Source organism: Orycteropus afer, unplaced genomic scaffold (genome assembly GCF_000298275.1).
Source record: "Orycteropus afer afer isolate SDZICR_OR568_19922 unplaced genomic scaffold, OryAfe1.0 scaffold00176, whole genome shotgun sequence".
Taxonomy (NCBI): domain Eukaryota; kingdom Metazoa; phylum Chordata; class Mammalia; order Tubulidentata; family Orycteropodidae; genus Orycteropus; species Orycteropus afer.
Genome location: NW_006921763.1, coordinates 5,560,753 through 5,576,607, shown reverse-complemented (window position 1 = coordinate 5,576,607; position 15,855 = coordinate 5,560,753). Strand labels below are relative to the sequence as shown.

Genomic DNA, 15,855 nt, shown 5'->3' with positions numbered 1-15,855 from the left:
TCCTAGACATACCCAAACACCTTATAGGATTGATTTACTGGGTTTGAAGGCTTAGGACCATAGTCTCATGGCACAACTAGGTCAACTGGTAAGGTTAGTTCATAAAGATAATATTGTATGTCCTAGTTTGATGAGTAGTGTCTGAGGTCTTAGAAGCTTGTGAGTAGCCATCTAATATATAACTAGTGGTTTCTTCCCATGTGGAGCAAAGGAGATTGAAGGAAACCAAAGACTCAAGGAAAAATTAGTCCACAGGACTAATGGCCCACACAAACCACAGCCTATTCTAACCAAAGACCAGAAGAACTAGATAGTACCCAACTATCACCACCAACCATTCTGACCAGAGTCACAATAGAAGGTGCCAGTGAGAATGGGAGGAAAATGTAGGACTGAATTCAAATTGCTATAAAGGACCAGACTTAAAAAACTGAGAGACTATAAGAACCCCAAGACTGTTGCTGTGAAATACCCTTCTCACCTTGAAGTGAAGCCACTCTCAGAAGTCACCTTTCAGCCAAATAATAGATTGGCCTATAAAATAAACAGTAAGACTCATGAGGAATGTGCTGCTTTAAATAATCAACTTACAAGACCAGGGGGCCAACATTTACAGAAAAGGAAAGCAGAAGGTGAGGAGGGCCCAGGAAATCGAGTGGATATAAATGGTGCAGGCGGGAGTGAGATGGTGAGAGTGCTGACACATTACAGGGATTTTAACCGGTGTCACTGAACAATTTGTGCATGAATTGTTGAATGATGAAATATCTAAACAATGAAAAGGAATGAACTGTTGATTCATCAACAGCACAGGTGAATCTCAGAAACATTTTATTAAGCAAAGAAGCCAGACACAGGCTACCATTATTGAACATTTTGATCAAAGATTCTATAGAGAAGTGGGAAAACAATGTGGAACAGAATTTCAAATTTTCTTGATATCCAGGTTTTCCAAAAGCAATTGAATCGGGATTACACATGCTTCCCTGGAAAAAAAACTACTTTCCTGAAGTAATCTTTAAACCTTAAACCAAAACTATCCCCTGAAGTCATCTTGAAAGAAAAAATAATAATTTAACTTAATTAGTAAAAGAAAAAAAAAAATGGGCTCCTTTCAAGAATAATCTCCATGTGATCAAATTAACAATGGCAACTGGAAAGGTTAAATAAGAAGCTTAGGGAGCAGTGAGTTTAGGTTAACAGTGATGGAGTAATTTAGAAAAGGACAGTGAGAATGGTTATACATCTTGAAGAATGTAATTAGTGTCACTGAACTGTACATGTAGAAATTCTTGAATTGGTGTATGTTTTGCTGTGTATATTTCCACTGGAAAAGAAAATTAAAATTAAGAGAGAAAAAAAGCTAGACACAAAAGAGAGCATACTTTTTCATTTCATTTACATGCAGTTTGAAAAAAGGAAAAACTGATTTATGGTGATACAATTCAGAACTGTGGTGGCCTCAGAGATGGGGATGGAGAATGATTGAAAAAGGCCCAGGGAAACTCATGCGTGAGGGAAATGTTCTCTATCTTGATTTATGGTGGTGGTTACACAACATATACATTTGTAAAATGATACGAATTTTATTGTATTGTACACTTAATATTAATGCATCTTACTGAATTTAAATTATGCCTTATTAAAAATATTTAGTGAGTATATTATTGTGCCTTATGCAAGTGTTCACAGCTGAACATTGACATGTTCAATAACTATTTGCTTTTTTTAAAATTCCATTTCCTAAAATTAATTGCCTTGTTTTGTTTTAATTGCTTAATTTTCTTTATATCTATTACTAATTACTCTCATAACTTTTTTTCCGAAAAATTACACCAGATGATCTTAGCAGTTTGTAATTTCTTCCTTGAGATATCCTTTTGAAGTCCTCCATTCTCCTCTGTCTGGCTGGTTCATTTCTAAGGCCTGCTTCTATGGCACTTGGAATTCCTTTTGACTTTCTCCTTTTTGTACTTCGGTTTCTAATCTCCTATCTTCTTGAGTGCACACCTTGTTTTAATGGAACACGTTTTCCAGGAGTTTCATCAGGTTAAGAAGTTGAGAATTTCTTGAGTAGCAGAGAACATGGAAGTGATTATTGTTGTTGTTAGTTGCCATTGAGTCAGCCCCCAACTCACGAGGACTCCATGCTGCCAGGTGCCATGCCATCCCCATGATTAGTTACAGATCAGACCATTGTTATCCATAAGATTTTCAGTGACTGATTTTTAGAAGTAGGTAGCCATGCTTTTCTGCTTAGTCCATTTTAGTCTGGAAGCACTACTGAAACCAGTTCAGCATCATAGTTCAGTGGTAAAATTCTTACCTTCCATGTGAGAGACTGAAGTTCTATTTCCAGACAATGCATGTCATGAATAGCCACAACCTAATTGTCAGTGGAAGCTGCGTGCTGCCCTGGTGCTGAACAGGTTCCAGGGAATATTCCAGACTACTACATATTAGGGCGGAAGGCCTAAATGATCTACTTCTGAAAGATCAATCTGTGAAAATCCTATAGATCACGGTGGTCTGAACCAACTGAGCATGGGGATAGTAGTGATAACCTTCAACCATGCTAACCCTGAATCCAGTGCTTTAATGTGGAATGGTTGACTCCTAGTCTGATTCACAGTTAACATCTTGGAATAGCTTTACATCCCTCTGGGCAATTTCTTTAGCTTTCTCCTATGTTCTGTTTCCTGTATTTCATTGTTTGTAGTTTACGCTCTTGTTTTTGTAGAATCCATTCTTTAGAGTACATGGCAAGTGATTTTTTTATTGTTCTTTTCAAATCTAAACATATTTTTATTCTACCATTATACTTGATTGTTGGGCTTATTGATAATTGGACTGAATATTGAATTCCAGGTTGGAATTTTTTTTTCCGTAAAACTTTTGGTAATATTGCACAACTGTCTTTGTGCTTCTCGTATTACCTTTGAGAAGTCAGAAGCCATTGTGATTCAAGATTCACTGTGATGTGGTTTTTTTGTGTGTTTGTTTTCTCCTCCCTTAAAGTTTATAGGATCATCTGTGCCCTTAGAGTTCTGAAATTTCATGAAGGTATGCCTGCCATAGTGAAAGTATTTTCACCCATTGTGCTGAGTACCTGGTAGACCCTTATAGTTTGGTAATTGATGTCCTTCAGTTCCAGAGAATATTCTTGAATTACTCCAACCATTTTCCTTCTCTGTTTTCTCTTCTCTTTCTTTCTAGAATTCTTAGACTAATCCTTTATCTTTCTGCTTTTCATGTTGACTTTTTGCTGTTCTTTTGGAAGTTTTCCTCAGCTTTAATTTTTTAGCCTTTTGTTGCTTTTTTCATTTCTACTTTGATGTGTTTTGATTTTCAATAGCTTTTTTGTTCTTTATAATGTCCTGTTCATGTTTCATGAATGTCTTACTTATATCCTCCCTGTAAGAAGAATAATGATGAATTTTAAAGTTTTCTTCTTGAATTGTCTTTCCTTCATGTTGCTTTTAGCAGTTTGAGTATCTTCCATGTTCAGGATATCACTCCTCTTGGATATCTGTTAATCCTTGGTTGTCTTGTGTTTTAGGGTGGGGAACTTGAAAGCTAAACTTGAAAGTATGGAATTTCTGAGTCTAAGAAGGTCTTTGCCGACGCTGAGCTTCACTGTAGGGTGGTCTGCATGGGATTGATTACTTGGGAATGCCTGGTGTCTGTACTTTTAGGTCTTCTCTTTGAGCTAGTTGGATTCCCTAGAGAGCAGTCTTCCAGTTGTGCCGAGAAAGGTCTGTTGCCACAATATATGGATCTGAGGTGGGATTGGGGCCCAGCAGTCATTATGGTTATACTCACCATGTCAGTATTCTCAGCTGTACCTGTCAACTTCTAGGCAAAAAAATCCTGTTTTACACTTTATAGAGCAAAACTTGTGGTCTTCAGCCAGTGTGCAGGAGGAGTCAATGCTGAGAGTGACTTCTCAGGTAGTTCTTACTCACTCCTCCCTATTTTAGCCTTTCTTTTACTCCACAGTTCCAGAGCTATCTAGAACTCACTTCCTTAAGCCATTTAATGATTATGAGATGCAAAGTGACTCAGTTCTCAGCTTTTTTCCCATGAACACCTGACTACTATCCTGAAGGTTGGCAATTCAAACCCACTCAAAGGCGCCTGGAAAGCCAAGTCACAGCCTTAAAAACATTGTATGTGTGGGGTCTCTGTGAGTCAGAATCAACTCCACAGTAGCTAACGAGCATGTATAGGATTTGGTTTTCTTGGTTCTGCTATTACAACTCAGTGATATGTTTTCCAGCTTCCAGTTGATGTTGTTGTAGTCTCTTTTCCTGTTTATCTCAAAATTGTGGGTTTCTTTGTTTTTAATTGGCTTCTTGTAATTCTGTTGAGGTTTATAAGGGACAGGAATTGGATAGATATGTTCAGTCTTCCATCTTGGCACGGAAGTTCAATTAACGATGATGTAGGGAAAATTTCAGAAGGGAAACTTGTATGAAAATGTTAGTATTGACATTTTCTACACTAAAACTTCATGGCTAGGGTTTATTTCCAAGAGGCCTAAGATCTTTCCAATGTTTTGTAATCATATTCTCCTTTTCTTTCATAGCTGGGGCAGGAAGAAAGATATGAATTGCTGAATGTCCTGGAATTCACCAGGTAAACATCTACTTGGTGATTTGTATGCATAACTTAAATTTCGATATATTTTTCCCATTTAAATAACTAGAAACTATACATTGTTTTAATTTCATCAAATTTATTTAAACAAAATGTTAAATTAAAATCTTCACTATATTTTTTAATTGGTATATCTGTATTCTTCAGAGTATTGCATTACTGAAGGAGGCAGTTTAAAAATTTTTTTTTTCACTATAACTGTCTGCATCACAGCTTTAGGCTATAGGACCAGAAGTCTTATGGCTAGATACCTGGAAATACTGTTATACTTCAAACCAAACCAAACTCAGTGCCACTGAGTAGATTCCAACTCATAATCACCCTATAGGACAGAGTAGAATTACCTTATAAGGTTTCCAAGGCTATAAATATTTGTGGAAACATTTGTGAATATTTCTTCTGCAGAGCAGCTGATGAATTGAGCCACTGAACTTTTAGTTAGCAGCCGAATACTTTAACTGCTGCACCACCAGAGATCCTTCTGATATACCTAATTAGAGACACCAAGTGAAGATGAATCAGAGTCATAAATCCACAGTTCTAATTATGTGCTTATTATTTCTAATGGTATTTGGGATTTTGGATACCATATCCATGTCTCTCTTAGGTATAAGAGCTGCCCTGATGGTTAAACACTTGACTGTTAACCAAAAGATTGGTGGTTAAAACCTACCCAGAGGGCCCATGGGGAAAAACTGGCAATCTGCTCCCATAAAGACTACAGCTTCGAAAACGAAAACCCTGTAGGGCAGTTCTTTTCTGTCACATGGGGTCACTATGAAGCTAAATCCGCTCACTCAGTTGATTTAACAACAACATCAGGTATAAGACCTGTTGCCATCTAGTAGGAAAAAACAGAAAACAAAATGATGATTCTACTGACTTTATTTCTTAAGGTCAAATCAGAGTCCTTTAGTTATAATCAGTGATATCTCTGAGTTTTTGGCTTTTTATTCCTGCATTATTGTGTAGTTTCTCAGGTTACCTATGATCTTGGACAGGTTAGCTTTGGCTATAAGCAAAAGAGTCTTTAAAGAACACATCACCACTTATAGCACACTTAAAAATACCAAGGCCATAACCAGGAAGTAATGCTTTTGCTCAGTTAAGTAAGTATCCACCCTTTCTCTTGACCTTTCTTAAGACAAATATGTATACTGGCTAGGAGAGGTATTTCCTTTTCTGTGCTAACTTTGGATGCTGTCCTGATTGGGAGTGATCACATGCCAGTGGCTAACAAAAAAAGTCATGAGGTCTGTCCAACTTAGAATTTACACACTACTTTCTTTGCTTATATGCCTTGAAAGGCCCAAGGGAAGATTAATAATAGGGAGTATAGATAGAGGTTAGCAGTCAAGTGCCTTAGGCATTACGCTGCCAGAGCTCCAGGTTGGGCAATCTACTTCCGTAGTGATACTGCCTCGGAAACCCAAGGAGGGGTCGCTATGAGTCGGGTCCAACTCGACGGCACATAACAACAAGAACATGGATGGAGGAAGAAGGAACTTAAATATTTCTAGATCCCTGTGCAAGAAACTCCTGGCTGTAGGCTACACTAGCATATCTGACTGCTGCTGTGTGGGGGGCTCATCTCAGTTCCTTAGCAGCAGGAAGTTTTAAGTTAAAACATAAACACAGATGTTTGAAAAGTCCCTTTATTCCCACAGTTCTGGGGAGAATGCTTATACACATTTGGTTCTGAATGATGCCCTGTGTGTTCTAGTTCTAAGGTGCTCTGGTGGCACAGTGGTTAAACCATTTGACTGCTAACCAGAAGGTTGGCAGTTCGAACCCACTAACCACCCCATGGGAGAACAATGAGGCAGTCTTCTTCTGTAAAGATTTACAGTCTTGGAAACCCTGGGGGGGGGGCAGTTCTACTCTGTCCCATATGGTTGCTGTGAGTTGGAATTGACTTGATGGCAGTGGGTTTGGTTTTTGGTTTGGGTTCCATTTCTTGTCAGTGTTATTTGCTGCTGCTTTGCTAGTACATTGAAAGATGTTACATATTTAAACAGGTTCTATTACTAGTGTTAAAATCTTTGTGCTTATTAGCTTAACTTTGCTGGTATAAATTAAATTTTTGTGATGCTGATGGTTTGCTGGGAGCTCTGGTAGCGTAGTGCTTAGGTGTTTGCTAAGCAGCAGGCTGTCGGTTCAAACCCACCAGCCATGCCTCAGAAAGAAGACTGGGTAATCTACTTCCATAGTGATACTGCCTTGGAAACCCAAGGAGGGGTCGCTATCAGTCAGTGATGATTCGATGGCAGTGAGTTTGGTTTTTTTGGTTTAATAGTTTGCTAGTAATTTCTGAAAAACAATAGTTGCACATGCTTAAGTTCTTTTTAAAAAATTAGTTTTGCCTTTATGTGTGATTAGATTTGTACTTAAAGTTGATTATAATTTTTGTTTTTAATAAAAGCAGTGAATTCAATTTATCTCTGAAGAAACCAGCTTATGTATTTTGCAAACCTGAACATTGATAGAACTCTCCTCTACCCTGATGGATAATTAATCCTTGCAGGTTTTTAGGGAGCCATTCTGTAAATTACTCCTCCAGGGTAGTAGATGGTACCCTCCTGCCTTAAAAAATATAATGTAACTTTCAAAGGTACCCAACTGTATACCCGGGAGATAGTTTGTTTATGTGGAGGGATAGTTTGTTTATGTGGAGGGATAATTTGGTCAGATTTATTTTTTCATTGTGAGTATTAAAATATGTGAGATATGACAAGCATACATGTGCACTTTCTCAGTATGATGACACATTATGGAAAACTGCTTTCTTTCAGCGCTAGAAAAAGAATGTCAGTGATTGTTCGCACTCCATCCGGGAAGTTACGACTTTACTGCAAAGGAGCTGTAAGTTTTTATTTTTGCCTTTTACAGTTTTGATTTATGATGGCTTATAATATGTTTGTTAGGTATTCTGCTATGGAAATGTAACACAGATGTTTAGCAAGAACTTGCTGACACCCGCTTTTGTTGGTGTTTTATAGTAATAGGGCTCAGCCTCTACTGGTGAAATGGTGAATTCCTTCTGGGTAAATTGGGTGCTTTGAAAAAGTTTAGCCTAGGTAAATTTCATAATTCAGTTATTGATACATAATATTCAAAGTTAATATTATATATATAATATTAGAGAAATTTTAAATACAGTAAATTTTAAAAATTAAATTAGAGAGTGGTGATCCACACCACTTTGAAACCAATTTTTTAAAGACCATTAAAAAGAGGGGGAAAAGTGGGATCAAATTACTGTTCTAATTTCTTCATGTAGTGATTATTATTTGTCTTGCAGTGTTTTCATTATAACTGAATTTTTTATTGTTGGTTGGCTTTGGGATATTGGCAGACTATGTTGACAGAAATAAAGAGTCCCTAAGTAGAATATATGGGTGACTACTAGCCAGACAGTTGGCATTTCAGACCCAGCCAGCGGCACCTTGAAAGACAGGCCTGGTGATCTCCTTCCTTTCACAACCTTGAAAGCCATCTGGAGCCACTGTGCTTTGCACACAGGGTCACCATGAGTTGAAATCAACCATTGGCAACTAACAGTACCAACACTGGCAGAAATAGTACCATGACATTCTAAATGAATTTTCCTATTTAAAATATGTTTACACTCATGGGAAAATGAGACATTTATTGACCAGGCCCTTCTATTGTTACTAAGATAGGTCAGTACTTTTCCTTTTTGAATTATCTTTTGTAGATACCTGCTTTATGAACTTTCTGATTTTAAATATAGTCATTACCCTTGCTTTATCAAATATAAACTTGGAAATTCATTTAAAAAAAAAAAAAAAAAAAAGACCAAAGCAGTTATTTAAATTCCTGCTGAGGATGCTTTTGAATCCCTTGCTTTAAAAGTATTGAAATGCAGTTTTTGACCGACTTGGTTTTAAAGCATTTTGGCAGAATTATTTCAGGTTGTATGATGAATTTAGTTTTAGAATTTCTTTGGTTTTATCTTCTCATTGATTCAAATGTCTAAAATTTATTGTGTACATTTTATCTACCAGACTTTAAACTGAGTTCTGGAGATCAGAAGATAAGTAAAACCCTTGTCATGAGCTTAAGTCTAGTCAGGGAAATATATGTAATGAGAACATGCAGATGCAATATCAAGATACAAATATCATCTGACAATGAGAATACATTTTCTAAAACATTGTCATAAAAAGGAATTTATTTTTGTAAACTGTAACATTTAACAATAGGAGAATAAAAAGAACATTTAAGACCTCCCACTTTAAATGGCTGTTATGTATCCAATTTACTACACTCAACTGACATTTTTCCTCTTAAAGTTTTGAGTAGTATTCTACCTGGAAATTTTGAGTAGTTTGAGGCATTGAACAAAGAATTAAAACGCTGAACCTCCTTTTTTGTGTAATCACAGAAATGGTTCTCATGTATTAACTTGCTTTTTGCATTGATTACATACACATACACACACACATTGCCTATGAAATGTGGTTAACTAGTAAAAGGTCATACATATGTAAAGCAGCATAGAATGTGTGAGAACTACTGGGACTTTGGCAGGGAATGGCAGAGACTTGGAGACATGACTTGGATCATGCTTTTTTTTTTTTTTCTTACCCCCCCCCATGCTAAAGAACTTGTACTTTCCTAATTATTCTAATGCCATTTAGGAAGATGATTGTTGTTGTTGTTAAGTGCCGTCGAGTCGTTTCTGACTCATAGCGACCCCATGCACAGCAGAACGAAACACTGCCCGATCCTGCGCCAGCCCCACAATCCCTGCTATACTTGAGCCCATCATCACAGCCACCGTATGAGTAAGGGTGGGTTTACTCAGATGTTGCAGCTCTTTCCCAGTCCTATTTTGAGAGCCTTTTAGCCTAAACGGACTATTCCTAAAGTTGCGCGGTAATGTACCAAACAGTGTTTCTTTGCTATTCATAAGGTTTTCCCTGGCCAATTCTTTCAGAAGTGGACGGCCTCTTCCTTCTTCCTAGTTAGGGACTGCAAAGAGAAGCATACAGAGCTACCGATTGAAGCTACCGGCTATCGTCCAGACAAGAATCAATAAGGATCCGCACCCAAGCGGTTACAAAGAAGACTAATAGGAGAGAGATTTAGCATTTAGTAATTCACAATATTCAATTCTGTGGATCATAACAAATTATGAATAACATTGAGAAGAATGGGAATTCCAGAACACTTAATTGTGCTCATGAGGAACCTGTACACAGACCAGGAGGCTGTCATTCAAACAGAAAAAGAGGACACTGCATGGTTTAAAATCAGGAAGAGAATGTGTCAGAGTAGTATCTTTTCACCATATTTATTCAGTCTGTACACTGAGCAAATAATCTGAGAAGCTGGACTCTGTGAAGAAGAATGTGGCATCAGGATTGGAGGAAGACTCAATAATCTACAATATGCATACAACACAACCTTGCTTGCTGAAAGTGAGGATGATTTGAAGCTTTTACTGATGAAGATTAAAGACTACAGTCTGCAATATGGATCACACATCAACATAAAGAAAGCAAAAATCCCCACAAGTGGAACAATAAGCAACATCATGATAAATGGAGAAAAGATTGAAGTTGCCAAAGATTTCATACTTGTTTCCACAATCAACACTAATGGAAACAGCAGTCAAGACATCAGATGACATACTGCACTGGGAAGATCTGATGCAAAAGACCTCTTTAAAGTGATGAAGAGCAAAGATATCTCTTTGAAGGCTAAGATGTGCCTAACCCAAGCCATGGTATATTCAGTCACCTCATATGCATGTGAAATCTGGACAGTGAATAAGGAAGACTGAAGAAGACTTGATGCTTTTGAGTTGTGATGTTGATGAGGAATGCTGAAAGTACCATGGACCTCCAGAAGAACAATCAAATGTACCTGAAAGAAGTACAGCCAGAATGTTCCTTTGAAGCAGGAATGGTGAGACTTCATCTCACCTACTTTGGTCCTTTTATCAGAAGGGAATCTTCCCTGGAGAAGAATATCCTGCTTGGTGAAGTGGAGGGTCAGCAAAAATGGAGAAGGCCCTCAATGAGATGGATTGTCAGGGTGGCTGCAACAATGGGCTCACGTATAGCAAGGATTGTGAGGCTGGCACAAGATTGGGCAATGTTTCGTTCTGTGGTATGTAGGGTCGCTATGAGTTAGAGCTGACTCGATGGCACCTAACAACAACAACAATTCACAGTAGTTAGGTGCTCATTCCTAACTGAAAGGTTGGCAATTTGAATCAGCTTTGTGGGGGAAGACACCTGGCGATTGCTCCCATGAAGTTTACCCCTAGAAAACCCTTGGGGGAAGTTTTGCTGTGTCATATTGGGTCACTGTAAGTCGAAGATCATCTCGATGGCAACTAACAAAAACAAATTGATTACATATGACTGATGAGAGAAAAGATTATCAAGGATCATTATCAGATTCCTACTTGGCTGACTGAGTGATGGTGCTGTCACTTCCCAAGACAGAGAGTTGGTAGCTACTTCTGAGCCATCAAGGCAGAGAGATCTGGATTTCATGGCAGAAGGAATTTGGGGTACAAATACACATTTGGGACTTAACATGTATAGCCGAAAACTAAAAGCAGGGCATTGAATAGTATCTTGCATAAAGAAAATATTACAAGAAATGGGAATTGGCCTTAAATTGGAAAGTAAAAGATCCAGAAATGAAGATTGAAATTAGTAGGAGAATCTGGGGAGCCTGTTCATTCCTTGAGGAGGTAAATAATCAATAGTGACAGTGCAACAGAAAAGTTAAAAAATGACAGTTAACAAGTAAACAGCAATAATTTCTAGTCAAGCTCACATATGTTCATGATTTTTATCTCCTCTTCTTCCAATACCATGATAATAATGGGTATAGGAGAAAGAGAAAATAGATAAAACCAGGCTCAAACACTGGATTAAGGTTTTCATTTTGTAGACTAAAACAGTAATAGAAAATTAAAGAAGCACATTGAACTGAAGTCTTGTGCTGGGTGAAGTGGAAGTTCCCAGCTCTGAGTTCACAATCAGGAGCATGGCTTGGAATTTGGCTTCTCTGGGGGCAGTGGGAACAAATATTACTTTATGTAAAATACAGACAGGAGCCAGCCTCCATGCTTTGAAGTTTAAGACAGTGATGGAGTTTCCCCACTGGCTTAGTGATTGGATTAGCAATACCCTTAGTGTTCCTCTTACAACCATTGAAGACCAGGTTCTGCACAGGAGGCAGAGGAGAAGCAACTGTAAAACATTAGATTGGCCTGTGTGCAAAGAAGAGAGACCAAGAGCAAAACTTGGAGACATACAAGGAAATACCAAGAAACATAATAAGATAAATAGTAATATAACCAACTGGAACATGAATTAATCCCGGTTTAAATCCATCGTTTAGACTAGTTGAATAAGAAGGTGTTTACAGCACAGCATGATAAGGAAATTACAACTATTATGAAACAATAAGAAGGTAGCAAACAAAAATGGGGATATGTGTGAGATAAATTAAAACCATTAATATATTGAGGGAAAAAAATCAGTGAATGGAATAATCTCTAGATTAGACACAGTTGAAGGGCTATGAGGTATTAGTGACTTGGAAGATAAACCAAAACCAAACTCACTGCCATTGAGTCAATTACAACTCATAGTGACCCTTTTCGGGTTTCCAAGGCGGTAAATCTTTACAGAAGTAGATTCCCCAGTCTTCCTTCTGCAGAGTGGCTGGTGAGTTTGAACTGCGCACCTTCTGGTTAGCAATCAGATGTCTTAGGCACTGCACCACCAGAGCTCCAATTGGAAGATTGTACTGAAGAGTTCATCTTAAATATAGTGACTGTGCTAAATTGCACATGTGAAGAATGTTACCTTACCAAATGTGATATATATATTTTTATAATAATTAAAAGAAATGGTGACTGTGTGTATTTGTGATTCTGGATGATTTTTACTGCCTTTTTCCAGATACTCTACAAAAAGAATGTTTTGCTTTATTAATTTTTAAATGAAAAAAAGGAGAAGTACAAAATTTATATTAATAATAATAGCCACTTTAGGAAGAGTTATATATGCACCTTGTCCTCACTTACCAATTATCTCATGATCTGATATTTCATATTTTTGACAATAATAAAAAAAAAATCTGATTATTTTGTGCTTTAACAACATAGATCTGACAGTACCAGGTGCCGAGGTACAAGACAAGAGTAACACTGGCTGTAATGGTTAAAGTTATGTGTCAGCTTGGCTGGGCCTTGATTTTCAGTGGTTTGGCAGCAGTTCTGTAATGATGTGCTCATCTCCCATTTTTGCATAATGTCCTGGTTTTTGGAACTTGACCATGCCAATAACTGAGGAGTGGGTGTACAGAAACAAAAACTTAGTTTGTTCAAGCAAAATATAATTCCTACCCTAAAACTTACATACCGAAGGAAAAACTAGAAACTTGACTAATAAATTTACTGCTTTAGGGACCTTAAAGTGAATCAAGGATTATATGAAAATTTCAAATAAGGTGTATTTTTAATATACTTCTGTGCCATATATAAAGAAAACTACATATGAAATTCATTATTTTTAGCAGTTCACTACTGTATCAGAGGGAAAGTATAGATAAATCTGGATGGCATATAGAAACTCAGCAATGTTTGTCTGTATTTAAATATGGGTATGTTTATGTTTAGCTGCCATACCCAAGCCATGGTATTTTTGGTTGCCTCATATGCATATGAAAGCTGGACAATGAATAAGGATGACCAAAAAATTCATGCCTTTGAATTATGATGTTGGTGAAGAATATTGAATATACCTGGACTACCAGAAGAAAAAACAAACCTGGTTTTCAAGAAGTACAGCCAGAATGTTCCGCAGAAGTGAGCATGGCGAGACTTCATCTCACTTACTTTGGACATGTTATCACAGAGGAATCTGTCCCTAGAGAAGGACATTATGCTTGTTGAAATAGGTCAGGGAAAAAGAGGAAGATGTTCAACAATGTAGGCTGACGCAATGGCTGCAACAACAGCCTCAAATACAGCTGTTACTGTGAGCATGGGGCAGGACTAGGCAGTGTTTTTGTTCTGAGTGTGTCAGATCACTTTGAGTTGGACCCGACTCGACAGCACCTAACAATGTTTTTAGAAAGTATGCCAGTTCACGGGGACCCAAACTTGATACAGCAGGACAGTCTTACCTTATTGTTCAACCTGACAACAAGGTCAGATTTTGAAGTAAATGATTCTATTTTGTAATGACTTGTTAAAACTCCATCTTGCAGCAAAGTCCATTTCACATGCACTCCAGCATAACAGCATTTCTACTTCTCCCTATCCTTCTCAGAGAGCCCAGTAGCTATCTGAACCAAACATCCCTGAGAACCCACTCACCCCTTCCTTTCCCTGAGAGCTCTGTTAATAGTAATTCCCAGAGTTAGAGGCCCACATCCTGCCAGCAGAAATTCTCAGAATTGAGGACCCTCACTCCGGATTATGTGTTTCCATTCTGATAATAAGCTGACCACCAATCTTCCTCAAAATAGTAAGCTACCATTAATCTTCCCTAAACAATAACCTGACAATTTATCTTGCTTCTGTAACATGCTTGCTTGCCTGCTTGCAGTCCTAAGCTATATAAACCTGCCTGAAATCAGGCTCGGGGCTGCAGTTGGGGAGAACGCTTTAGTTCCCTACAGCCCGGCTAGACTTCGTCTCACCTATTTTGGTCATGTTGTAAGAAGGGACCATTCCCTGGAGAAGGATGTCATGCTTGGTAGGGTGGAGGGTCGACGAAAGAGGGGGAGGCCTTCAACGAGATGGATTGATATGGTGGCTGCGATGATGGGCTCGAGTATAGCAGGGATTGTGGGGCTGGTGCGGGATCGGGCAGTGTTTCGTTCTGCTGTGCATGGGGTCGCTATGAGTCGGAAACGACTCGACGGCACTTAACAACAACAACAACATTGTTAACTTGCATTTTCCTGAGTAGTCTGATTTATTTGGCAGCATTGTATAATATGATATTCCATACACGTCAAATTTCAAGATTATTGAGAATTGCTTCAAGTTTTGCAAATTTAACTAATATTTATTGCATGCCACTGAAAGGCTGACGATTTGAACCCACCAGCATCTCCCTGAGAGGAAAGACCTGGAGATGTGCTACCATAAAGTTTACAACCTTGAAAATCCTGTGGGGAAGTTCCCATCTGCCCTGTAGTGTTACTGTGAGTCCAGACCAACTCAGTGACAGTGAGGTTTTTTGTTTTGTTTTTAATACATGCAGGACATGTGGGTGGTGAGGACAGAGTAGTGACTAGGGCAGCCCTGGCCCAATTTGTGGAATTTACATTGTGGTGTGAAAGGCATATGGTAAACAAGGAATCTCACAACCTATTTAATGATAAAATGGTAAGAGCCTAGAAGGAAAAGTATAAGGTGTCATAGTTTGGAAGTTTAGGAAAGGCTTTTTGAGGAAGTAACCTTTGAACTTCATTCTAAAAGGTGAATTAGCAACACCTTCTTTTGAATGACGAGAAAAGAAGAGAAGACCAAAATGGATGACAGAAGAGACTCTGAAACTTGCCCTTGAGCAGAGAGTAGCTAAAGCAAATGGAAGAAAATGACAAGATAAAACAGCTAAATCGAAGATTTCAAAGAGCAGCTCGAGAAGACAAAGCCAATTATTATAAAGAAATGTGCAAAGACCTGGAGTTAGGAAACCAAAAGGGAAGAACACACTTGGCATTTCTCAAACTGAAAGAAATGAAGAAAAAATTTGACTTGAGTTGCAATATTGAAAGATTCTATGGGCAAAATATTAAATGATGCAGGAAACATCAAAAGAAGATGGAAAGAATACACAGAGTCACTATACCAAAAAGAACTGGTTGATGTTCATCCATTTCAGGAGGTAGCATATAATGTAAAACCAGTGGTATTGAAGGAAGAAGTCAAAGCTGCAATGAAGGAATTAATTGGCAAAGAACAAGGCTCCAGGAATTAATGGAATACCCATTGAGATATTTCAACAAACAGATGTGCCACTGGAGGCACGCACTCGGTTATGCCAAGAGATGTGGAAGACAGCTACCTGGCCATGTTTGTACCCATTCCAGAGGAAGGTGATCCCACAGAATGTGGAAATTATTGAACAATATCATTAATATCACATGCAAGTAAGATCTTTACTGAAGATAATTCAAAAA

The 15,855-nt window shown here is 38.0% G+C and overlaps 1 protein-coding gene across 1 annotated transcript in view; it reads left to right on the top strand.

Moving 5' to 3' along the window:
- ATP8A1 (ATPase phospholipid transporting 8A1) overlaps positions 1-15,855 on the top strand; it is a 309,537-nt gene that overhangs the window by 109,532 nt on the left and 184,150 nt on the right. Inside the window, 2 exon segments of the mRNA XM_042781818.1 lie at positions 4,589-4,638; positions 7,452-7,521. Coding sequence (XP_042637752.1) covers positions 4,589-4,638; positions 7,452-7,521 — 120 coding nt within the window.